Source organism: Dama dama, chromosome 24, assembly GCF_033118175.1.
Source record: "Dama dama isolate Ldn47 chromosome 24, ASM3311817v1, whole genome shotgun sequence".
Lineage (NCBI taxonomy): Eukaryota > Metazoa > Chordata > Mammalia > Artiodactyla > Cervidae > Dama > Dama dama.
The window spans coordinates 17599212-17619008 of record NC_083704.1 but is presented as its reverse complement, the minus strand read 5'-3'; the positions used below and the strand labels follow the sequence as shown (position 1 = coordinate 17619008).

The 19797-nt window shown below is 48.5% G+C and overlaps 1 protein-coding gene across 3 annotated transcripts in view; it reads left to right on the top strand.

Annotated features, from left to right (window-relative positions):
• SCN5A (sodium voltage-gated channel alpha subunit 5) overlaps positions 1-19797 on the top strand; it is an 83542-nt gene that overhangs the window by 27425 nt on the left and 36320 nt on the right. For all 3 annotated transcript variants that reach the window (XM_061129122.1, XM_061129121.1, XM_061129123.1), the window contains 6 exons: positions 366-545; positions 1170-1541; positions 7151-7283; positions 8200-8438; positions 15718-15891; positions 17195-17551. In XM_061129122.1, coding sequence (XP_060985105.1) covers positions 366-545; positions 1170-1541; positions 7151-7283; positions 8200-8438; positions 15718-15891; positions 17195-17551 — 1455 coding nt within the window. The remainder of the gene's footprint in view (positions 1-365; positions 546-1169; positions 1542-7150; positions 7284-8199; positions 8439-15717; positions 15892-17194; positions 17552-19797) is intronic.

Here is a 19797-nt window from a genome sequence, read left to right as displayed (position 1 = left end):
TCACTGCCCTATGCCACCTCCTCCAGCACCCATTTTGGCCAGCCAAACCTTCTAGACGGTTCCCTGCCCTCTAGTTCCTGTCACTTCTGCTCATCAACACCCCCAGTTGCACCTACCCAACACTCTACTCTTTCGTGAGCTGTCCACTTTAGCCACTACTTTCCCCCTCCCTGGATCTGGATCTTTCTCAAAACATCCGGGGTCTGTCTGTGCACACCTCTCCATGATGCCCTCCTTTGGGGTGAGTGGGCAAGTCCACTTACTGTTGGGGAAAACCAAGGTGCTGACAGTTGCCTGGCCGGCCTTGGCCTGAGTCTGCACCCTGTCTCCATGACCATGACATCCCTTCTTCCACCATTTTTTAGGCCCTCGCCATCAGGGGTGTGGACACCTTGTCCCGCAGCTCCTTGGAGATGTCCCCATTGGCCCCAGTAACCACCCACGAGAGAAGGAGCAAGAGAAGAAAACGAATGTCTTCAGGGACGGAGGAGTGTGGGGATGACAAGTTCCCCAAGTCCGACTCGGAGGATGGTCCCCGAGCAGTGGTAACCCCCAGCTGCGGCTCTGCCCCTTTCAGGATGGATCTGGCATCAAAAAGCCGTCATGCTAAGCCTGGTGCTGTCAGAGCCCCCACGGTTGCTCCCCAAGGAAAATATTCCTTGAGCCCCCTCCCAGTCCCTCCTGTCTCCCATGGCCACTCTTAGAATGGAGAAGCCCTGGGCAGAGGGATAGGGTAGGTTTGGGTGTTAGCATATCCCCAACCTCAGCTAAGTCCCCAGCAGTGGAGCTGGGGGGCACCCCCATCGTGTGGATTGGTAGGAGCTCACAGACATGCCCAGATGAGCAAGGGACATGGCTGATTGCCAAGGTCCTGCTCGGGCCAGGCCTGTCTATACCATCAGGAGACTTCTGCCTGCTTCTTTCACATATAAGCGTCAATCTCAGAGCCCCAGGAGCAGAGGCCTCAGGTGCACAGAGATCCCAGAAAATGCAGGATTGCCTCTAATCCTGCACCCCTCCTCGGAGCACCCCTAGTTCAGCCCACTCAGTTCCTATGTGGCAGACAGAAGCCCTCAGTGCTCCAAGTTGAGCCGGGGCTGATACCATGAGTGACAGGCCGGGAGCATGTGAAACACTGTCCCAGTCACGTCCTCTCTCCATGCCTTCAGAATCGTTTCAGCATCACCCACGGCCTCAGCAGGACCTCCATGAAGCCGCGCTCCAGCCACGGGAGCATTTTCACCTTCCGCCGACGGGACCTGGGCTCCGAGACAGATTTTGCGGACGATGAAAACAGCACCGCCGGGGACAGCGAGAGCCACCGCACATCCCTGCTGGTGCCTTGGCCCCTGCGGCGGCCTAGTACCCAGGGACAGCCCAGTCCTGGAACCTCAACTCCCGGCCACGTGCTCAATGGCAAGAGGACCAGCACTGTGGACTGTAACGGGGTGGTCTCCTTGCTGGGGGCAGGCGACCCTGAGGCCACCTCCCCCGGGAGTCACCTCCTCCACCCTATGAAGCTGGAGCGCCCCCCGGACACGGTGAGCCCGCCCCACCACGCAGCACCAGGCACATCCCATCTCCCAGGCTGCTCGCCACAGCCAGGTCTAAAACCACTTGCCAAGTATTTACTGAGCACCTACTGTGTGCTGGGCTCAGGGATAAATAAGCCTACCAAAAAAAATCTCTCCTTCCTAGACTTCCCAGACAGACACAAATCAAAGAAAGAAGAAGAAGAAGAAGGTGGGGGGGGGGGGGGGCGGAATATATATATATATATACACACACACACATGCATATCAGGGCTTCCCTGATGGCTCAGTGGTAAAGAATCTGCCTGCCAAAGCAGGAGACCTGGGTTTGATTCCCGGGTCAGGAAGATCCCTTGGAGGAGGAAATGGCAACCCACCCCAGTATTCTTGCCTGGACAATCCCATGGACAGAGGAGCCTGGTGGGCTACAGTCCAGGGGGTCGAGAAAGAGTCGGACACTACTTAGTGACTAAACAACAAACGAACGAATATATGCATATAATGGTGATAAACAGGGATGATAGTTAAATATTTAGCAACTAGTAAGGCACTGAGGCTCTAGTGGCCAAGGACCAGTGCTCTGGAGGCCCTGTGTGTGTGCTCGGGGCGGGCCCTGCAGGATTGTGGATCTTGGACAGTCTGCAGAAGGGCCAGAGTGGCAAGGGAACATTTCTGAGGTTCTCGGCAACAAGAACCTCATCAAGTTTGAAATATTTCGGCACTTTACAAACCAGTAAATGTCGGGGAATGCTAGCCCAAACTCTAAGTATTATGGGAGAACAAAGGTAGGAAAGAGAGAAAGGGAAACCTCCTTACTACAGGGTGTTAAAACAACAGCCTGAAGGAGGCAAGTGGAGGGGGTATTATGGCAAACAGGTTAGCACTCAGATTCTGGAGACAAACTGGGTTTGAATCTCGCCTCATTGCTTACCAGCTGCATGGCTGTGAGCAAGTATTTTATATCTCTGTGCCTCAGATCTCTTGTCTGTAAAATGGATTTAAAACAGCCACCTCAGGGACTTCCCTGGTGGTCCAGTGGTTAAGACTCCAGGCTTCCATTGCAGGGGGAATGAGTTTGATTCCTGCTGGGGGACTAAGGTCCTCATGCTGCACGGTTTGGCCAAAAATAAATAAAATACCCACCTCAGGATTGACGTCCGGATGAAGGGCTAATATGCGTAAAGTAATCAGGACATGCAGACATATGTTGATGTGGTGATAACGACATAGTAACATACTGCCTTTGCTTCATCTGGGGGAAGCATGTTCTAGGCCTAAAGAACAGCAAGTGCCAAGGCCCTGAGGCAGAAGCATGCCTATTGTATTGGAGGACATATGAGGGCAGTGTCCTGGAAACCAGGGCGTAAAGGGAAGAGGTATTGGAGCAACTGTCAGAAAGGTGACGGGGAGGGAGGTGCCAGATAGATAGAGGCTAGTCAGAGCTTTGATCAGTCAGCTGATCCCATGACAGGCTGGTGACCGCCCAACCAGTCATTGAGTGCCCTTGCTGACCACTGCCCCCCAGCAAAGGCCTCGGAGCAGCCCACCCAGGAAAAGGGCAAACGTGCGGCTCAGACCCTGAGGCCGGCAGGAGGTGGAGGAGGGCAGACTTTCTGAGGAAGCAGGACGAGACGGGGAACCCTGAGCAGGAAGGTGAGGGCAGGCTGAAGAGAGAGACTGTGTCGCTCCGGCTCAGATAGGTGCTTTTTGCATGGGTTAATGAATTTCTCTGTGCCTCCGTGTCCTCACCTACTGGTGGTGATGGTTTAGTCGCCAAGTCATGTCCCACTCTTGCGACCCCATGGGCTATAGCCTGCCAAGCTCCTCTTGCCATGGGATTCTCCAGGCAATAATACTGGAGTGGGTTGCCATTTCCTTCTCCAGGGAATCTTCCCAACCCAGGAATCGAACCGAGGTCTCCTGCATTGCAGGCAGATTCTTTACCGACTGAGCTACGAGGGAAACCCTGTCACCTGTTACAGAAATAAAGTTAATATCCACATCAGCAGGTTTTGGTGAGCTGAGTATGTACCATCCAGATGAAGAAATAGAAACTTTGCCAACACCTCAGATGCTCCCCCAGCATCCCTCTTCCCAGTTTCCTCCCACCGTCCCACCCAAAGTTAACGATTATCCCAACTTCTAACACCAGAATTTCATTTGGCCTGTTTTTTGTATGTTATATAAATGGAATCATAGAGCATTAAAAAAAAAAAAGTTGTGGCAAGGACTGAAAGAGTTAAAACCTGTCTGGTGCTTAGACCAGTCCTTGCCTCATATTCAAGGAATTATTATTATTAGCTATTATTGTTATTAGAGAGCAAGAAGGAGTGAAGAGTCCAGGAGCACCTCCCGAGTGCCTGGGCCCCTCACACTGCTCTGGAGTGGGGAGTCAAGGAGAGGGTCCTGGGGACACACTGGGGGAGACCGTAGCTTCTGGGTGGGTCTGGGGAGGCCCCTGGCCATCACCTGGAGGTTGGGGTGTCCGACTTCCCAGGAACACAGATTTCCAGGGCCATGGGTCCAGCCCTGGAGCCTCAGCCTTGTGGAATCAGGTCAGCAGCTGGAGCGCTAATAGAATTTCCTAATCTCATTAGGGAGAAAATCATCTCATTGTACTGCACATGTCGGGAGGAGTCCAAGTTCAAACACTTCATTACCAGGAGCTCTGACTTCACCCATTCTCACTTCTGTGGGGCCCATTTGTAACCTTAAAGGGATTAGCAGGCCAAGGGGGTTATTTGAAAAGTTAAAGAGATTAGCGGGCTGCAGGCCCCTGAGGAGGCCTTCCCTGTTTCTGCTGGGCCCCTGGTAACACTCCTGCCCAGTTTTAGTCTGAAAAAAAGGGCACAGTGTCGGGCACATAGTGGGTGCTTCATCAACAGGGAGAGAGCTGACCCGACCGACAGCTGGCTTTAATTGGGAGCAGAGGGTGAAGGTTTGCTTTGCTTGCTATCTGAATATGTGCCTGGCCCCAAAGGCAGAGCGGGTGTTAGAGGCACCTTGAACAGACTCTTCTCCCTCCTCCCCTCCCCACCCCCACAGTCATCTTAAGGACAGAGCTAGAATTTAACCCAGGCCCCTGGCTGCCAAGTGTTTATCCATCCATCCAGCATCTACCCAGGACCAGCCCTCTGTGTTGAGTGCCAACCAGTGTTTAAGGCACCAAGGATATGAACAGGGCAGACAAGAGCTCTGACCTCGTGGAGTTGGCATCAGAGTCAGAAAGACAGAGAGTAAACTGATTATTATTTCTAGGGGCCAATAAGGGTCATGTGATAGAAAGTTGCTAGGGGGAGGGCTGGGAATGGAAAGCTATAGGTTAGAATACACAGGGAAGTCCTTCCCGTGAAGGTAATGTTAAAATCGACCAGTAGAAGATTTTAGGGAGCCAGCCACAGATATGTTGAAGAATAGTGTTTTAGGCAGAGGAAACAGAGAGTGTAAAGGCATTGAAGGAAAATAAGCTTGACATGTTTAAGGGATGAGAGGGCTGGGCAGGGCTAGTTGTGGTGGAAACAGAAAGGAATATAAAACAAGTTGGAGCAGTTAGGGTGTAGACCGTGCAGGGCCTTGTAAGCTATAGAGAAGTTTGGATTTGCTACGAATAAGATGGGGGAGAGTTGTTATTCAAAGGATTATCTTGAACTGATTTACTTTTTAAGGGTATCTTTTTCAGCTGTGTAGAGAATAGAGGAGAGAGAAGAGGCCAGTTAGGAGGCTGTTGCAGTATTTTTGGGAAAGAGATGATAGCATGCACTAGAACAGTGTGTTAGTCAGGTTATTTCCACAATACTGCTGTGTAACAAACTACCCCCAAAGTCAATGGCTAACAGTGAGTGAGAATTCACGCTCACTTCTCTGCAGGTCAACCACGGTTTGCCTGGTCGAGGTTGACCTTGGCCAGACAGCTGTGCCTCAGACTGCACGTGGCCTGGCTCCATACTATGGGTTAGTCTCAGGGATGCTCCCCTTGTATTTGTCCTGAGCTGAAAGGGTGACAGCTACTTGGGGAAACTGTTTTCCTGGAGGATTACTGGAACACAAGAGCAAGGTGAATGGCACAAGGACAATTAAAGCTTCTGTTCACATCATGTCCGCTGACATTCCCTTGGCTAAAAGCAAATGTGTCACCAACAGGACAGGGAATTTTGCTTCAGTCACAGTGGAAGAGGAAAGAGTAAAATCTGCTGAATGAAAACCCGAACTATCACAGATGGTAGAGGAGAGAAGTTGGGAAAATTTAAGACATGTTTGTGAGTTAAGCTGGCCAGATTTGTGGATGCACTGGACCCAGGTTACTGCTGTTCCACCAGCTATGCCAACCCTCTCAGGCACCTCTGCTTGAAGACTTCCATGACTGGGAGCTCACTGCCTCCCTAGGCAACACTTTAGGGCAATTCCACAGATCACAAAAGCGGACCTTAACTTGAGCCCAGATCAATTTATTACCCCACCCCAGGCCCTGACCCTCCCACCCTGCGATGCCTAGGCCCATCTTCCCTCTGACCCACAGAGATTGTAGTGCCTCACTCTTGCACACTGAACAGCCCAGTGTCTTCATCAGCCCGACCTTGGGCTCACAGACTGTGGCCATGTGCGGCCATGCTGACATGAAGCCTTTGTGAGCCCTGCTTGTTTCTGTGGGAGGCTCTGAGTAAGCCCAGGGATGTATGTTGCCCCTCTTTTCATCAGGACACACGCCATCTCCATTCACAGGCCTGGTCCTTTTACTTACAAAATTGGTGTAAGCTTGTTGAAAACAAATCTAACAGTGCAGAAGTCAAAGTCCCTGCCCTCCCCACACAATCCCATTCCCCGGATATAGCCACTTTAACAATTTAGTGTGTTATCTTCCAGATCTTTTTCCTGTTTTCTCATCAAACTGTCCTGGAAGTGCTCCCGCGGGGACACACATGCAAAACGCTTGCTCTCCTTATTGTCTGTGTCAGAGTCCAGAGTTGGATTGTATCCCTAACTGATTTTAACATTCTTCCTATTGATCAGTTGTTTTGTTTTTATGGTATTAGGAACAATGCTGCAGTGAGCGGCGTTGCATGCATATTTTTGGTTGCATGTGTATAATTATTTATGAAGTTCGATTATTAGGCAAGGAACTCAGAGCCAATTGAAAATTTTCTTAGTAGATATAGCTAAGTTACCTCCACAAAAGCTCCGACCAACTATGTCAAAGCATTGTACTTTATGCTTCCATTAATGTCACCTTAGAGCATGGTACATCTTTTTTTTCAGCTTCTTTATGCTCTTGACTCTAGGGAGCTTGGGATCAATTAAGACTCCCAGATCGTTTTCATATGTACTAATGTATATGACAGCATCTGGTTAAAGAACTCAGTACATGTAGTCTCCCACCCAGGAGTCACCACTAATGAGAGATAGTGCAGGAAGAAAGAAAACGAAGGAGATAATGATTGGCCAGAGGGAAAGTGTTAACTGGGAGGGAGCTGGGACCAGAGAAGCCCAGTGCCCAGTGTCACATCAAGACCCCTGTGGTGGCCCCCTGGGACCTCCCCAGCCTGAGTCTGGGGCAACTGCCCCAGGTCCAGGTGGACCCCCATCCATCCCCAGGCTGATGCAGATCTCCTGGTTACACCCAGACCACGCCATCGGAGGAGCCAGGCAGGCCCCAGACGCTGACGCCGCAGGCTCCATGTGTGGACGGCTTTGAGGAGCCAGGAGAGCGGCAGCGAGCCCTCAGCGCAGTGAGCGTCCTCACCAGTGCCCTGGAAGGTCAGCACCCCAGCGTCATCCAAACACCCCTCCCCACTCTGCTTCTGGTCTGAGCCATTATCCGGACCTGAGCCTGGCTCGCCCCAGCTGCTGAGCCTGCCTTGAACATCCCCACAGCTGTCCCAGACTTTTCAGTCTCTGTCGCCTGTCCTGGGTATCTGTTCATCTGTGCCAGCTTGTTTTGTCCTGGGCATCATCAGGAGCCATGCCCGTGTTTCTTCCAAACGTCCTTGCAGCTGCCCTGGCCCATCCCAGGTGATCACTGGTCTCATCCTGTCCTCTGCCGAGTATCCCCAGGTCTTCTGGGGCCATCCCCACCCCAAGCAGGCCTGTTCTAGCCTATTCCCCATCATTCCCCAGGCTAGTCCAAGCATCCCACATCTGTCTCAGCTAGTCCCACTTTAGGCAACCCCACATCTCTTTCCTCCTGAGCCCCCTGATTTGTTCCCTCCTGTCCCATATGACTCCTGTCCCAGGCACCATCCCCACCCCACATCTGTCGTGACACATCCCAGATATCCACATCTATTCCTACCTCTTGGGTCCTGAGTGTCCTTATATCTGCACTTGCCCATCTCAGATGTTGTCTCTGCCTGTCCTCCCTCGAGGGGCCCCACATCTGTGTGGCAGTGTTGTCTCCAGAGAGCTCACACCTGTCCTAATCTGTCTTGTCCCCATTTTCCCCATACCCATCCTGGCTTTCTGTCCCCGTGGCTCCCTTTTCCCACATTCCAAGAGGAAGAAGTCAGGACGCGGCCCCGCTTCCCCTTAGCCTTCCCTGGCCCGTTCTCTGTCCCCCTGTCATGTAACAGCCCTGTCATCTGCTGAGTACGTCATACAGCTTTTCTGGAAAGTTATGTGACGCAGTCAACAGAAACAAGCCAGCTCACTGGCTCTCCCCGCCCCCTGCCCCCAGAGTTGGAGGAGTCTCAGCGCAAGTGTCCACCGTGCTGGATCCGTTTCGCCCAGCACTACCTGATCTGGGAGTGCTGCCCGCTGTGGATGTCCATTAAGCAGAAAGTGAAGTTCATGGTCATGGACCCATTTGCTGACCTCGCCATCACCTTGTGCATCGTGCTTAACACGCTCTTCATGGCCCTGGAGCACTACAACATGACGACCGAATTTGAGGAGATGCTGCAGGTGGGGAACCTGGTGAGTACCGCTGGCAGCTCCCTCTCAAATGGGCATCGTGGCGTGAAGGGCTCTCGGCCAGCCCGCACAGCCTTCGTGGGTGAGGGAGGGGGGACTCCGAGCACAAAAGCATCTTCTGAAGATAGGCATCTTTATGGAAGACATTCTGCTAGGAGCCTCAGGATCAGTCTTCGAGGAGCTGGGCGATGCAGTTGGGAGTGAGAGGTTAGAAAACAAAAGGCTAGAAAACAAAAGCGAGTTGAGCGGAACCTGAAATGTGTGGGTACATGGGGTGTGGCAGTAATGGAGGAGGAGAATGTGCCAAAAAGAGGCAGTTCTCTTAGGGAAAGGATGGATGGATGGTAGGATGGAGAGAAAGGAGGAAGGGAAGGATAGAGATGGATGGCTGGCTGGCTGGGTGAATGGAGTGAGTGACTAAATCAGGCAGAGACAGATTTGAATTCTGACTCAGTCTTACTATATGACCTCAAGCAAATTACTTAGTCTCAATAATTGGTACAGTAAGTATTTGTTGAATTTAATAAATGTAAAATTAGTATGACAATATCAAACTCAGGAAGCTAATGAGGATTGAATAAGATAATGTGTGTAATGTGCTTGGCTCAAAGTTTGGTAAACAATAAGCACTCAAAATAAATGATGGCTGTGGTTATTATCTTTGTTGTTATTGGAGAGACTATCCCTGGAAGTCAGAATGTGTCAGTTCTAATTCTGATTTTTTTTTTTCTTGACACCAAATCAAGTCCTAGCTCTTCACTCTAAACATGGAAAACTGAGGCCAGAGAGGTGACATAGTGGTGGCAGGGCTGGGCATATGGCTATTGTCTCCTGACCCTAGAGGACAGGGTCCTGCTGGCTCTGTCCAGGTAAATGCAGGGTTGGCCCTTCTGCAGCAGATCCCAGGGCAGGGCTGCAGAGAGCCCACTGGCTCCTGGAAGGAGCTCCTGGGGTCATTGCTGAGGTTGAGTGGGCAGAGGGCTCATTCAGTCCAAGCTCTCTCCTCTTGCAGACCCAGCCCAGTCTGTCCCAGTCCCAGCTCCACAGCGGCCCCCATGGGCAGGCAGGTCTCCTACACTGTAGAGTGTGAGGGTCGTTTTCCCTCATTACTTTCCATATCCAGAGCTCTAGGTAATTCTCTACAGGGTCTATTCACATTTTTTCACAAATGTGAGTCTGTTCTACTTTCCTTTCCTTCTTCTGTATATAAACAGAAGGAAAAGCTAGCTCTCAGTCTGTAGGAGTCTCTCTGCACAATTGTGCCTGCCTTGTATTGGGGGGTCTCCAAGTGGTGGTTATGTAGGGTTTCAGCTGAACGCAGTTTTAATGGAATGTGACCATTGGGTTGGACTGAGCCATAAGTCAAGGTGATGAAGAGCACCGGTGGCTTCCCTGGACCACTAAGTTGTGATTGAATTGCGATTGTGTTAAACTTGTGGTTAGTTTATTAGTAATAGACCATGTCTTTGGATTACAGCTATTCTTTTCTGTTTGGATAGCTTTATTATTAGTATGTAAGGTTTTAATTGTCTTGCAGTTAATATATTCTAGATGGTTTAAATATTCAATATAAAGGAAAAAAACCACAAATATAAGCATGGGTGAATAATCTTGGTGTGAAAAAAGCCTTTCTAAGCATGTCGCTAAAGACAAATTCCATAAAGGAGAAGATTGATAGATTTAACTAGCCCATGATATAAACAAAGGTAAAAGGCAAATGAAACATCTGTTTTTAGCAATACTGTGGACAAGAAAACCTGAGATGTCTCCAACTACAAAACAATTTAAAATATAGCAAATATTCTTTGACACGCCTAGCAAAGTTCATGAGAAAGAAACAAAAATCCCCAAGTGCCAAAAACAAAGAGGGACTTAAAAACCGTAGCAGTAAACATGTGAGATCGTTGTGTAGTTGCTTTAGGGGGTGGGACAGGTGCTGATCGAGTAATTTTGGGGGCTTGGATTTCAGTAATCATGCAGAGGCAAGACTTGTGTTTGGGACAGTGCAAGTAGGGTTTGGAACCGAGTAGCCCCATAGGAATATAACCCTACATTCAATACAATGGTGAACTATAAAAAATTGACACGCTGGCCCTGGGAAATGATAAAGAAGGAAGGTTGTCAGTCTCAGGCAGGGCTGGAGAGAGGGGCTGAAAGAAAGTAACCCTTGGAAGCTTGTGACTATGAATTTGGCTTTATACAGATTTGGGAGTTCAAATTTATACCTGACTGTTCCTGGAACCTGTTTAAAAAATTAACACACAAAGAGATTCTAGTAAGCATAGTTAACACTTGTCGAACACCTAATTTTTTATAACAACCAGTAAGGGAAGTGCTATTATTATTACCCCTATTTTACTGATGGGGCTTCCCAAGTGGCTCAGTGATAAAGAACCCACCTGCCAATGCAGGAGACGCGGGTTCAATCCCTGGGTCAGGAAGATCCCCTGGAGAAGAAAATGGCTACCCACTCCAGTATTCCTGCCTGGGAAATCCCATGAACAGAGGGGGCCTGGCAGGATACAGTCCATGGGGTCGCAAAAGAATCGGACATGACTCAGTGACTAAACAGAAACAACATTTTACTGATAAGGTAACAGAGGCACAGAGTGGTCACACAGCCGGGAAGTGAAAGCCCCAAGGTTAAAACCCAAGCCTTTCATTTCTAGAGCCCATGCTTTTCCCTAGTAGCTTACACGGCTGTGCCGCGGCTCTGGCTTTGTTCCCGTCTCCCTGCTTCCAGGCCAAATTATACTGGCGTCCTTATCAGTGTAGTAAGAGAAGAAAAAGAAGAAAGAATGGAAGAAAACAGATCCAATGTTATTTCCTAGATTATGTTGTCATCTAGAGAAATAATCCAAGAAAGTCTACAGAAAGAATATTAGAACTAGTAAGAGAGTTCAGCGATGCTGGTAGGTACAGGCTCAATTCAGTTCAGTTCAGTTCAGTCGCTCAGTCGTGTCCAACTCTTTGCGACCCCATGAATCGCAGCTCAATATATTAAAATTAATTATGCTCCAAGCCACCATGAGTGATCATTTGGAGAGAGGAATTTATGAGTTAACACAATAGCAATAAAAACCGAGGGATATAGGAATAAACATAGCAGAAGATTATAAATTTGATAGGAAAAATTATAAAGCCATTGAAAAACAGTTCATTTAGTGCAGCAATATGTGATTTTCATGGAGGAAAGTCTGAATATTGTAGAAATATAAATTCTTACCAAATTACACCTAGATGCTTGGTGTAATTCTGATAAAACTCCTAACATACTTTTACCCGCGGGATTTGACAAGGCAATACTATAATTCATATGGAAAAGTAAAGTCTGTCAAGACAAATTTAGGAATTAGGTGAGGAGCTTACCCTGCATGCGTGCATGCTAAGTTGCTTTAGTTGTGTCCGACTCTCTGTGACCCTATGTCCTGTAGCCTGCTAGGCTCCTCTGTCCATGGGGATTTTCCATGCAAGAATACTGGAGTGTGTTGCCGTGTCCTCCTCCAGGGAATCTTCCCAACCCAGGTATCAAACCCACGTCTCCCACATTGCAGGCAGATTCTTTATTGCTGAGCTACCGGGGAAGCCCGAGCTTACCTCCCATGTATAAAATATATTGTGGTATTTTCATTCAGTGAAACACTATGCACAATTAGAAGGAAATACATATATGTCTTTCAATATGGATAAATCTCACAAACATGATGTGAAGAATAAAAGGAACTTGCAAAAAAAACACATATGGCATGGCCCCTTTATATAAACCTTAAAACCAGGCAAAAATACTACATATCAAAACTGTAGAAACACACATGATAGCGATTACCTTGGAGTCAGTGTAGTTCTGTAGAGTGGGTTGCCATTTCCTTCTCCAGGGGATTTTACCGACCCAGGGATTGAACCCAGGTCTCTCGCATTGCAGGCAGACGCTTGACCATCTGAGCCCCCAGGGAAGCCCACATAGGTACCTCCAAGACTCAGTTAGGTGTTTGGCTTTGTTGCTCTAGAAGTGAAGTGAAGTTGCTCAGTTGCGTCTGACTCTGTGTGACCCCATGGACTAGCCTACCAGGCTCCTTAGCTTTACCATCTGAGCCGCCAGGGAAGCCCTTCCCGTGACTAACGATGCAGCAAAGAAGCTTCCTTGGACATGCCTCCTTGTACAGACATGTGAGACTTTCTTAAGAATATACATATCTGACATTGATACAGCTTAGGGTATGCATAGCTGTGACTTACCAGATACTGTACAACTGTTCCCTAAAACGGTTGTACCAAATCCATGCTCTTACAGGGTGTGAGTTCCCACTGTTTCGTATCGTTGCCAACACACAGTTTATTTTTGATTCTCTTATGGGTGAGAAATAGTAACTCAATGTTGATTTAATTTGCATTCTTCTGTGTTTCATTTGTTTATAACCACCTGAATTTCCTCTTCTGTCATTTCCTCCATCCATTCTTGTGGTTGTGTTTTTGCCACTGAGTTGTCCCTCTTCTCCTTACTGATGTGTAAACATTCAGTATATATTCTGAATCCCATGTCTTTCCAGTTAAATACTTTTCATAACTTCAACTTCCAGTTTGTGGTAGTGATTTCACTTTGTTTACTGTATCATTTATTATACAGATATAAATTTTAATATATGTAAATTTAGCAGTCTTTTCTTTCATGGTACAAACTTTCTGTATTGTTAGAGAAAGCCTTCCCAACCTCCAAATTTTAAATATATCCCCCCATTTTTATTCTAGAAAGTTTAAATTTTTATTGTATTTAGGTACTGAATCCATTTCCCTGCAACTAATTAATTAATATAGTGTGGGGTAGGAATCTAAACTTATTTTCTTCCATAGAGGTAACCATTCTTCTCAGCATTGTTTACTGAATAGTCTGTCCTTTTCTTACTGATTTAAAATGTCATCTCTGTTATTTATCAAGTCTCCAAATATGCATTTCCTATTTCTGAGTTCTTAATTCTGTAGCTCTAGTCTGTTTTTCTATATTTGCACCAATATTATAAGAAAATCACAATGTATACAATGCATTTATTGCAAGGCATAAAGTACATTTATTTATGAACAACACCCAAAAAAGGCAAACACCCTAACAGGAAAATAAGTAAAGGCTACAAAGAGGTAACTTTTACAAAAGGAGAAATTTAAAAAATTGAAGAAATGTCCAACAAAACAACAATAAAAAATGGCCTTTGTCCTGTTGGACTGGAGAGGTGAGTGAGACAGGAATTAGCATCTTTATAAGGAAAACAGTTTTCCCACGTGGTTCATGGAATTGGTTAAAACCTATCTCTGAGGATCATTTAGCACCTATGTGTCAGAATCTCTAAAAATGCTGGTTGACTGTGCAATTCCGTTTCCAGAAATTTATAACAAGAAATGAATTGGACCAAGGATCATCACTGGTATTGTAAGAGTGTGGGAGCAAAGCTGGATAGTTTAAGATGTGCAGAGAACAGCAGCCAGGCCTGGGTTCCAAAGCAGGGTCTGCCATGGGGGAATCTTGGGCCAGTTTCTGCATCTCTCTGAGCCTTGAGTGTCCTCATATGTAAAATGGGGAGAATAATAACTCCATAGGCTGTTTATAAGAGATAGAGTTCACGGTTGTCAACTGGATGCTACCTATGAGAGGGTGGTTGTTGTTCTCTTTGGCCTCATTTATTATGACTGCTGAGATCTCCAGGCCCCAGCAGGGGCTTGAGATACAAATAGCTCTTCATGTTTTATAAGCTCACTGGGATCTGACAGACAGGCTGTGAGTGTGGGCACCCACCTCCCCTGACTCCCAGCAGATGGTTCACAGAGCCCTCAGTGCTAATAGTGGCTTCCCAGAAAGTGGGAAGATTTTGCCTACAAAGGTCTGTCTAGTCAAAGCTATGGTTTTTCCAATAGTCATGTAAGGATGTGAGAGCTGGACAATAAAAAAGACTGTGTGCTGAAGAATTGATGCCTTCAAACTGTGGTGCTGGAGAAGACTCTTGAGAGTCCCTTGGACAGCAAGGAGATCAAACCAGTCAACCTTAAAGGAAATCAACCCTGAATATTCATTATAAGGACTGATGCTAAAGCAGAAGCTCCAATACTTTGGCCACCTGATGTGAGGAGCCGACTCATTGGAAAAGACCCTGATGCTGGGAAAGATTGAAGGCAGGAAGAGAAGCAGATGACAGAGAATGAGATGGTGGGAGGGCATCACTGATTCAATGGACATGAGTTTGAGCAAACTCTGGGAGATGGTGAAGGACAGGGAAGCCTGGCGTGCTGCAGTCAATGGGGTCGCAAAGAGTCGGACACAACTGAGTGACTGAACAACAACAAAACTCTCTAACCTTGGCTTATGTCTATAATGGGATCATTCTGTATGCATTATAGACTTACTTTTGAAACATAACACCTTGTGAATGTCCTTCCATGCCAATTAAACATCATCTACAGCATCTTTTTTTTTCCTGTAAGAAAAATAGTTGTGGGATATTCTACGGTACAGATGAGCCATAAGTAGTTTAACCATTTCCTTGTGATGGACATTCTTTTGTCCCTATTAAAAACATTGCCATAATGTTCTTCTCCTGGTTCTCAAATTTATGAGCTACTTGACTCCAAGCACATTACTTAACCTCTCAGTGCCTCAATTTCCTTACCTGTAAAATGGGTTTAATGCTACTTTTCTTGCCAGGTTGTTAGGCAGGTTAAAAGAAACGACTTAGTCTAAGCATTCTAGCCCAGCTCTAGGCACATAGTCAAGCCCAGGAAATGGTGGCTGATTGTTGTTACAGTGAGAAAAGTCATCACATGGACAGGGAGGAAGTGGGAACAGCATGGGCGAAAGTGCCGAGCCATGGAAGCATGAGTGCTTGTGGAAATGTGTGAATTTGGTGTGTGTGAAGCAGGGAAAATTTCCTGTGGCAACATGGGCTTGAACAAGTCTGGAGCTGGGTGGTGTCGAGGTCCATCCCAGCCTCCCCTGATCCCAGGTGCCTCCCAGAACTGTCAGTCTTTCAAGCCTGCAGTGGGCTTGGCTGTTTTTGAGGCCCAGGCTGGTGGGTCATGTCTGGGAAACAGCAGAGTTGGCTGGAGGCATCGGGTTGGAGGTGTCCTCAAGGAAGTGGGCCAGGCCCAAGCAAGCACCCACTGGGATTCTGGGCACAGTCAGAGCTGGCAGCCCTGGAGGGGGACCCTCCTGGAACAAGAGTTAGGAGGTAGGGAGACCCTGCTGCCAGAGGTTCTTGCCAGCCTAAAATGTTGGGAACTCCTCATTCCCACTCCTTCCCAGGTCTTCACAGGGATCTTCACAGCAGAGATGACCTTCAAGATCATCGCCTTGGACCCCTACTACTACTTCCAGCAGGGCTGGAACATCTTCGACAGCATCATCGTCATCCTCAGCCTCATGGAGCTGGGCCTGTCCCGCATGGGCAACCTGTCGGTGCTTCGCTCCTTCCGCCTGGTACCCGCCTGGGCCTGGCAGGGATGGGTGGGTGGGGGCCTGGGGCCACTGAGGAATGCCCTCTCTGAGGCCATCATCAGTCACCCCTGCTCTGATCCTTCATACCTTCACCCAGAGGCTGTTCGCTAGGTACAGCGTAGGCTAATGTGGGCAATGTGGGAGACACAGAGGTGGGCAAGGGAGATATCCCTCCCTCCAGAGGGCCATTTGGGGTGGTATCCATCCTGATGAGTTGCAAAGCCCTTTATGGTTCACCATGCTCCCTTTAGTCCTCACAGTATCCCAGGAGAGGAGCTAGTGTTACTGCATTCCCATTCTACACATGAGGAGACTAACACTGAAGGGCCAGACGGTTTTCCAAAGCCGCATGGCAGGTAACAGGTGGAACCAAGTCTCCTGACAGCTCACCTGGGGCTCTACCTGCTGGTTTTAAAATCTGCATTTTTGAAACTTTATTGTGCACACAAATTGCCTGGTGATCTTGCTAAAGTTCCGATGTGGATTCAGCAGGTCTCAGATAATGTCAAAGCCATGAGTCTCTGGACCATGCTCTGAGTTCACACTGTCTAAGAGGTCCAGGCATGGGGCCGGAAATAGGTCAGGGAAGGCTTCCTGGAGGAGGTGGCTTCAACTTGGGCCAGGAAAGCAGAATGGTTGGGGCAAAGGAGGAAGCCCAGGCTGTGGATTCTAATCCCAACTCCACTGCCAAGATCCAAGGGATTTAGACAAGTTACTCCACCTCTGAGGTTGACTTCTTCACCTGTCAAATAAGATAATAATAGCGCCATCTTCATGTAGTTATTTAGAGTTCCTAATTAGCTGATCCAAGCATTAGGCCTGGCACGGCAGGTGTTCAATAACTGCTAAGCACTGGCTACCTTTCTGTATGATGACTGAGAGGAGGGATATATGGAGTTGACTGGGCAAGTCAGGGATGGTTTGAGCTTGCTTGGAAGGACCCCTGATGAGGAAAGTTCTGGAAGGGGGACATTCCATGATGGGGGCATCTACTGGGTGGTTCCTGGAAGTGAGACCAAGATGAGTAGAAGGCTGGTGTGGGGACAAATAGAAGGGGCGGTTGGGGAGGAGTCTGGAGCTGTTGGCCTGACTCCCAGATCAGAGCCCAGTGAAACTGCCCTCAGGCTCTGGAGAGAAACAGTAGTGTGTGCTCTTGGAGAAAGGGGAGAAACAGGTGTTGGTGACCTCCAGGGGAGCCCTGGGTTTTCAGGCAGGAGCCAGGGGCATGAGGGTGTCCATGGGCAGTGGGAGCCAGAGGCCCTCACAAGGACCCCTCCCTCCCTAGCTTCGGGTCTTCAAGCTGGCCAAATCCTGGCCCACCCTGAACACACTCATCAAGATCATTGGGAACTCGGTGGGCGCGCTGGGCAACCTGACGCTGGTGCTGGCCATCATCGTGTTCATCTTCGCTGTGGTGGGCATGCAGCTCTTCGGCAAGAACTACTCAGAGCTGAGGCACCGCATCAGTGACTCAGGCCTCCTGCCGCGCTGGCACATGATGGACTTCTTCCACGCCTTCCTCATCATCTTCCGCATCCTCTGTGGAGAGTGGATCGAGACCATGTGGGACTGCATGGAGGTGTCTGGGCAGTCACTATGCCTGCTGGTCTTCCTGCTTGTTATGGTCATTGGTAACCTTGTGGTAAGTTGGCCAGAGGCCTCTCTCATACTCACTCACCTACCAGTCCATTCATCTACCTAGCCACCCATCCACCCAATCATCCATCTGTCCATTCACTTACCCTTCCTTCCATCCATCCACTCCCTCTGTCGGTTTTCTATCAAATCACCCATCCACCCATCAATGTCATCCATCCATCTACTCATTTACCCATCCTTCCACCTCTTCATTCATTCATGGGCTTCCTTGGTGGCTCAGTGATAAAGAATCTGCATGCCAATGCAGGAGACACACAATCAATCCCTGGGTTAGGAAGAGCCCCTGGAGAAGGAAATGGCAACCCACTCCAGTATTCTTGCCTGGGAAATCCCATGGACAGAGAGCCTGGTGGGCTATAGTCCATGTGGTCACAAAAGAGTCAGACATGACTTAGCAACTAAACAACAACAGCAAAATTCATTCATTCACCCATTTACCCATCCATGCATGTATCCATCTATTACCCATTCATTATTTTCATCTCTCTACTCATCCATTTACTCTACCTATCCAGCTATCTATCCACTCATCAATAACCCACCCGTGCATCTGTCTACCTCTCTTATCAATCTATTAAGTTACCAATCTGCCTATCCATTTATCCACCCCCTCACCCAGCCATCCACCCATCAACCCCATCTACTCATTCACTTACCCACCCATTCATCTATCCATCAACTATCCATCTATCAATTCCCATTCATTCACACACACGTGCACCTGTTCATCCATCCATTTGTCCATCTATCTACACACCCATTCACTCACCCACGCATCCATCCATTCATTCATCCATCACCCATCTTTCCAGTCACTCATCTATCCCTCCGCTCATTCATTCATCTCTACATCCATCTATCAATCCGCTCATCTATTCATTCATTTGTCAGTCCCATCCATCTACTCATTTATCCAGCCAGTTATCACTCATTAAGTTATCCATTCATCCACATCACTCTTTATTTGCTCATTTATTCATTTACCCATCTATTTACCTATTTATTCTTTATGTATTCAGTTTATATCCATTAATTAATTATTTGCTCAGCTACTCATTACTTTATTAGCTATTCACTATCTGATTTATCACCTGATTCAATTCAGCTTAACAAACATTTGCTGAGCCCCTGGTGCATGCAAAATATTGTGCCAGATGCTGTTGGGTATACAGAGGTGAATGTGGCCCTGACTTTGCTCGTCACCTTCAGAGAGTGAGCAGGTGGAGAGTTCAAACAGGCCTGAATGAAGCTGGTCAGAATGATCAGAGCCATTAAGGGGGAGACCATGGGTACTGATTCCTTTCAGCTAGGGAAATCAAGGAGGCCTTTCTGGTAGAGGAGACCTGCTGACCTGAAAGACAAGTGCTGCTAGAGAGGGAAGAAGCAGGTTAAGCAAAGCATAGGTGCAGGCAGGTGGTGGTCCAGGTGAGGTGGGGCCTGAGGGAGCCTTGTATGTCACCCTGGGTAGCTGTGGTGAGAGGCCCTGCTGTCCTAAGGAGCCAGGTCTTTGCCCTCTTGGTCACCTGTCTGTCCCAGGGCAAGTGCATCTTGCCTTGTGTCTTTACAACGTGGGAAATTTTTAGAGTTGAGAGAGCTCAGAATCTAAATGCCAGAGATGGAGCCTTTGGAAGAAGCAAGGTTGAGAGGGGTGAGTGGTTCAGGGAGAAGTCAGTGCCCACTGCGGACATGCAGCCTTCTTCCTGGGCGTACAGCGGGACCACACACGGTCCACCGTCACAGCTGCAGGGTCTGGCTCCCATGGTGTAGGCAGCGCAGGCTCAGCAGCAACTCACAAAGAGGTTTTGGGTGATGTGAGTACCATGGGCTGCAGGTTCCAAAGCCTTTCTCAGGCTTGCCTGCTTTCTCCTCCCATGTGCCTTAAGCAGGCCAGGGTGGGCTCAGGCTGAGTTGAGGTCCATCTCCCTCGGGCTCAGTGGGTGGAGCCCAGAGAGAAGCAGGGTGCTCAGTGCCCATGGAATCCATCTCTTTCTTTGGCTGGCCCCGCAACCCCCTCCCATCCCTTCAAACCCGCTGCCGCCACTCGGGGTGCCCCTCACTCAGCTCCCGGCCCAGCCCCAGGGTGCCAGACTCTTGTGTGTTCCAAGGAGGATGTGAGTGCACAGAGCTATCAGCCCAGGGCCAGGCTGAGCTGCCCTCACGCACACACAGCCTGCGATTTCCAAGCGGATCTGCCTGGGGATGAGAAGATTAGAGGCTGCTGGAGGAGGG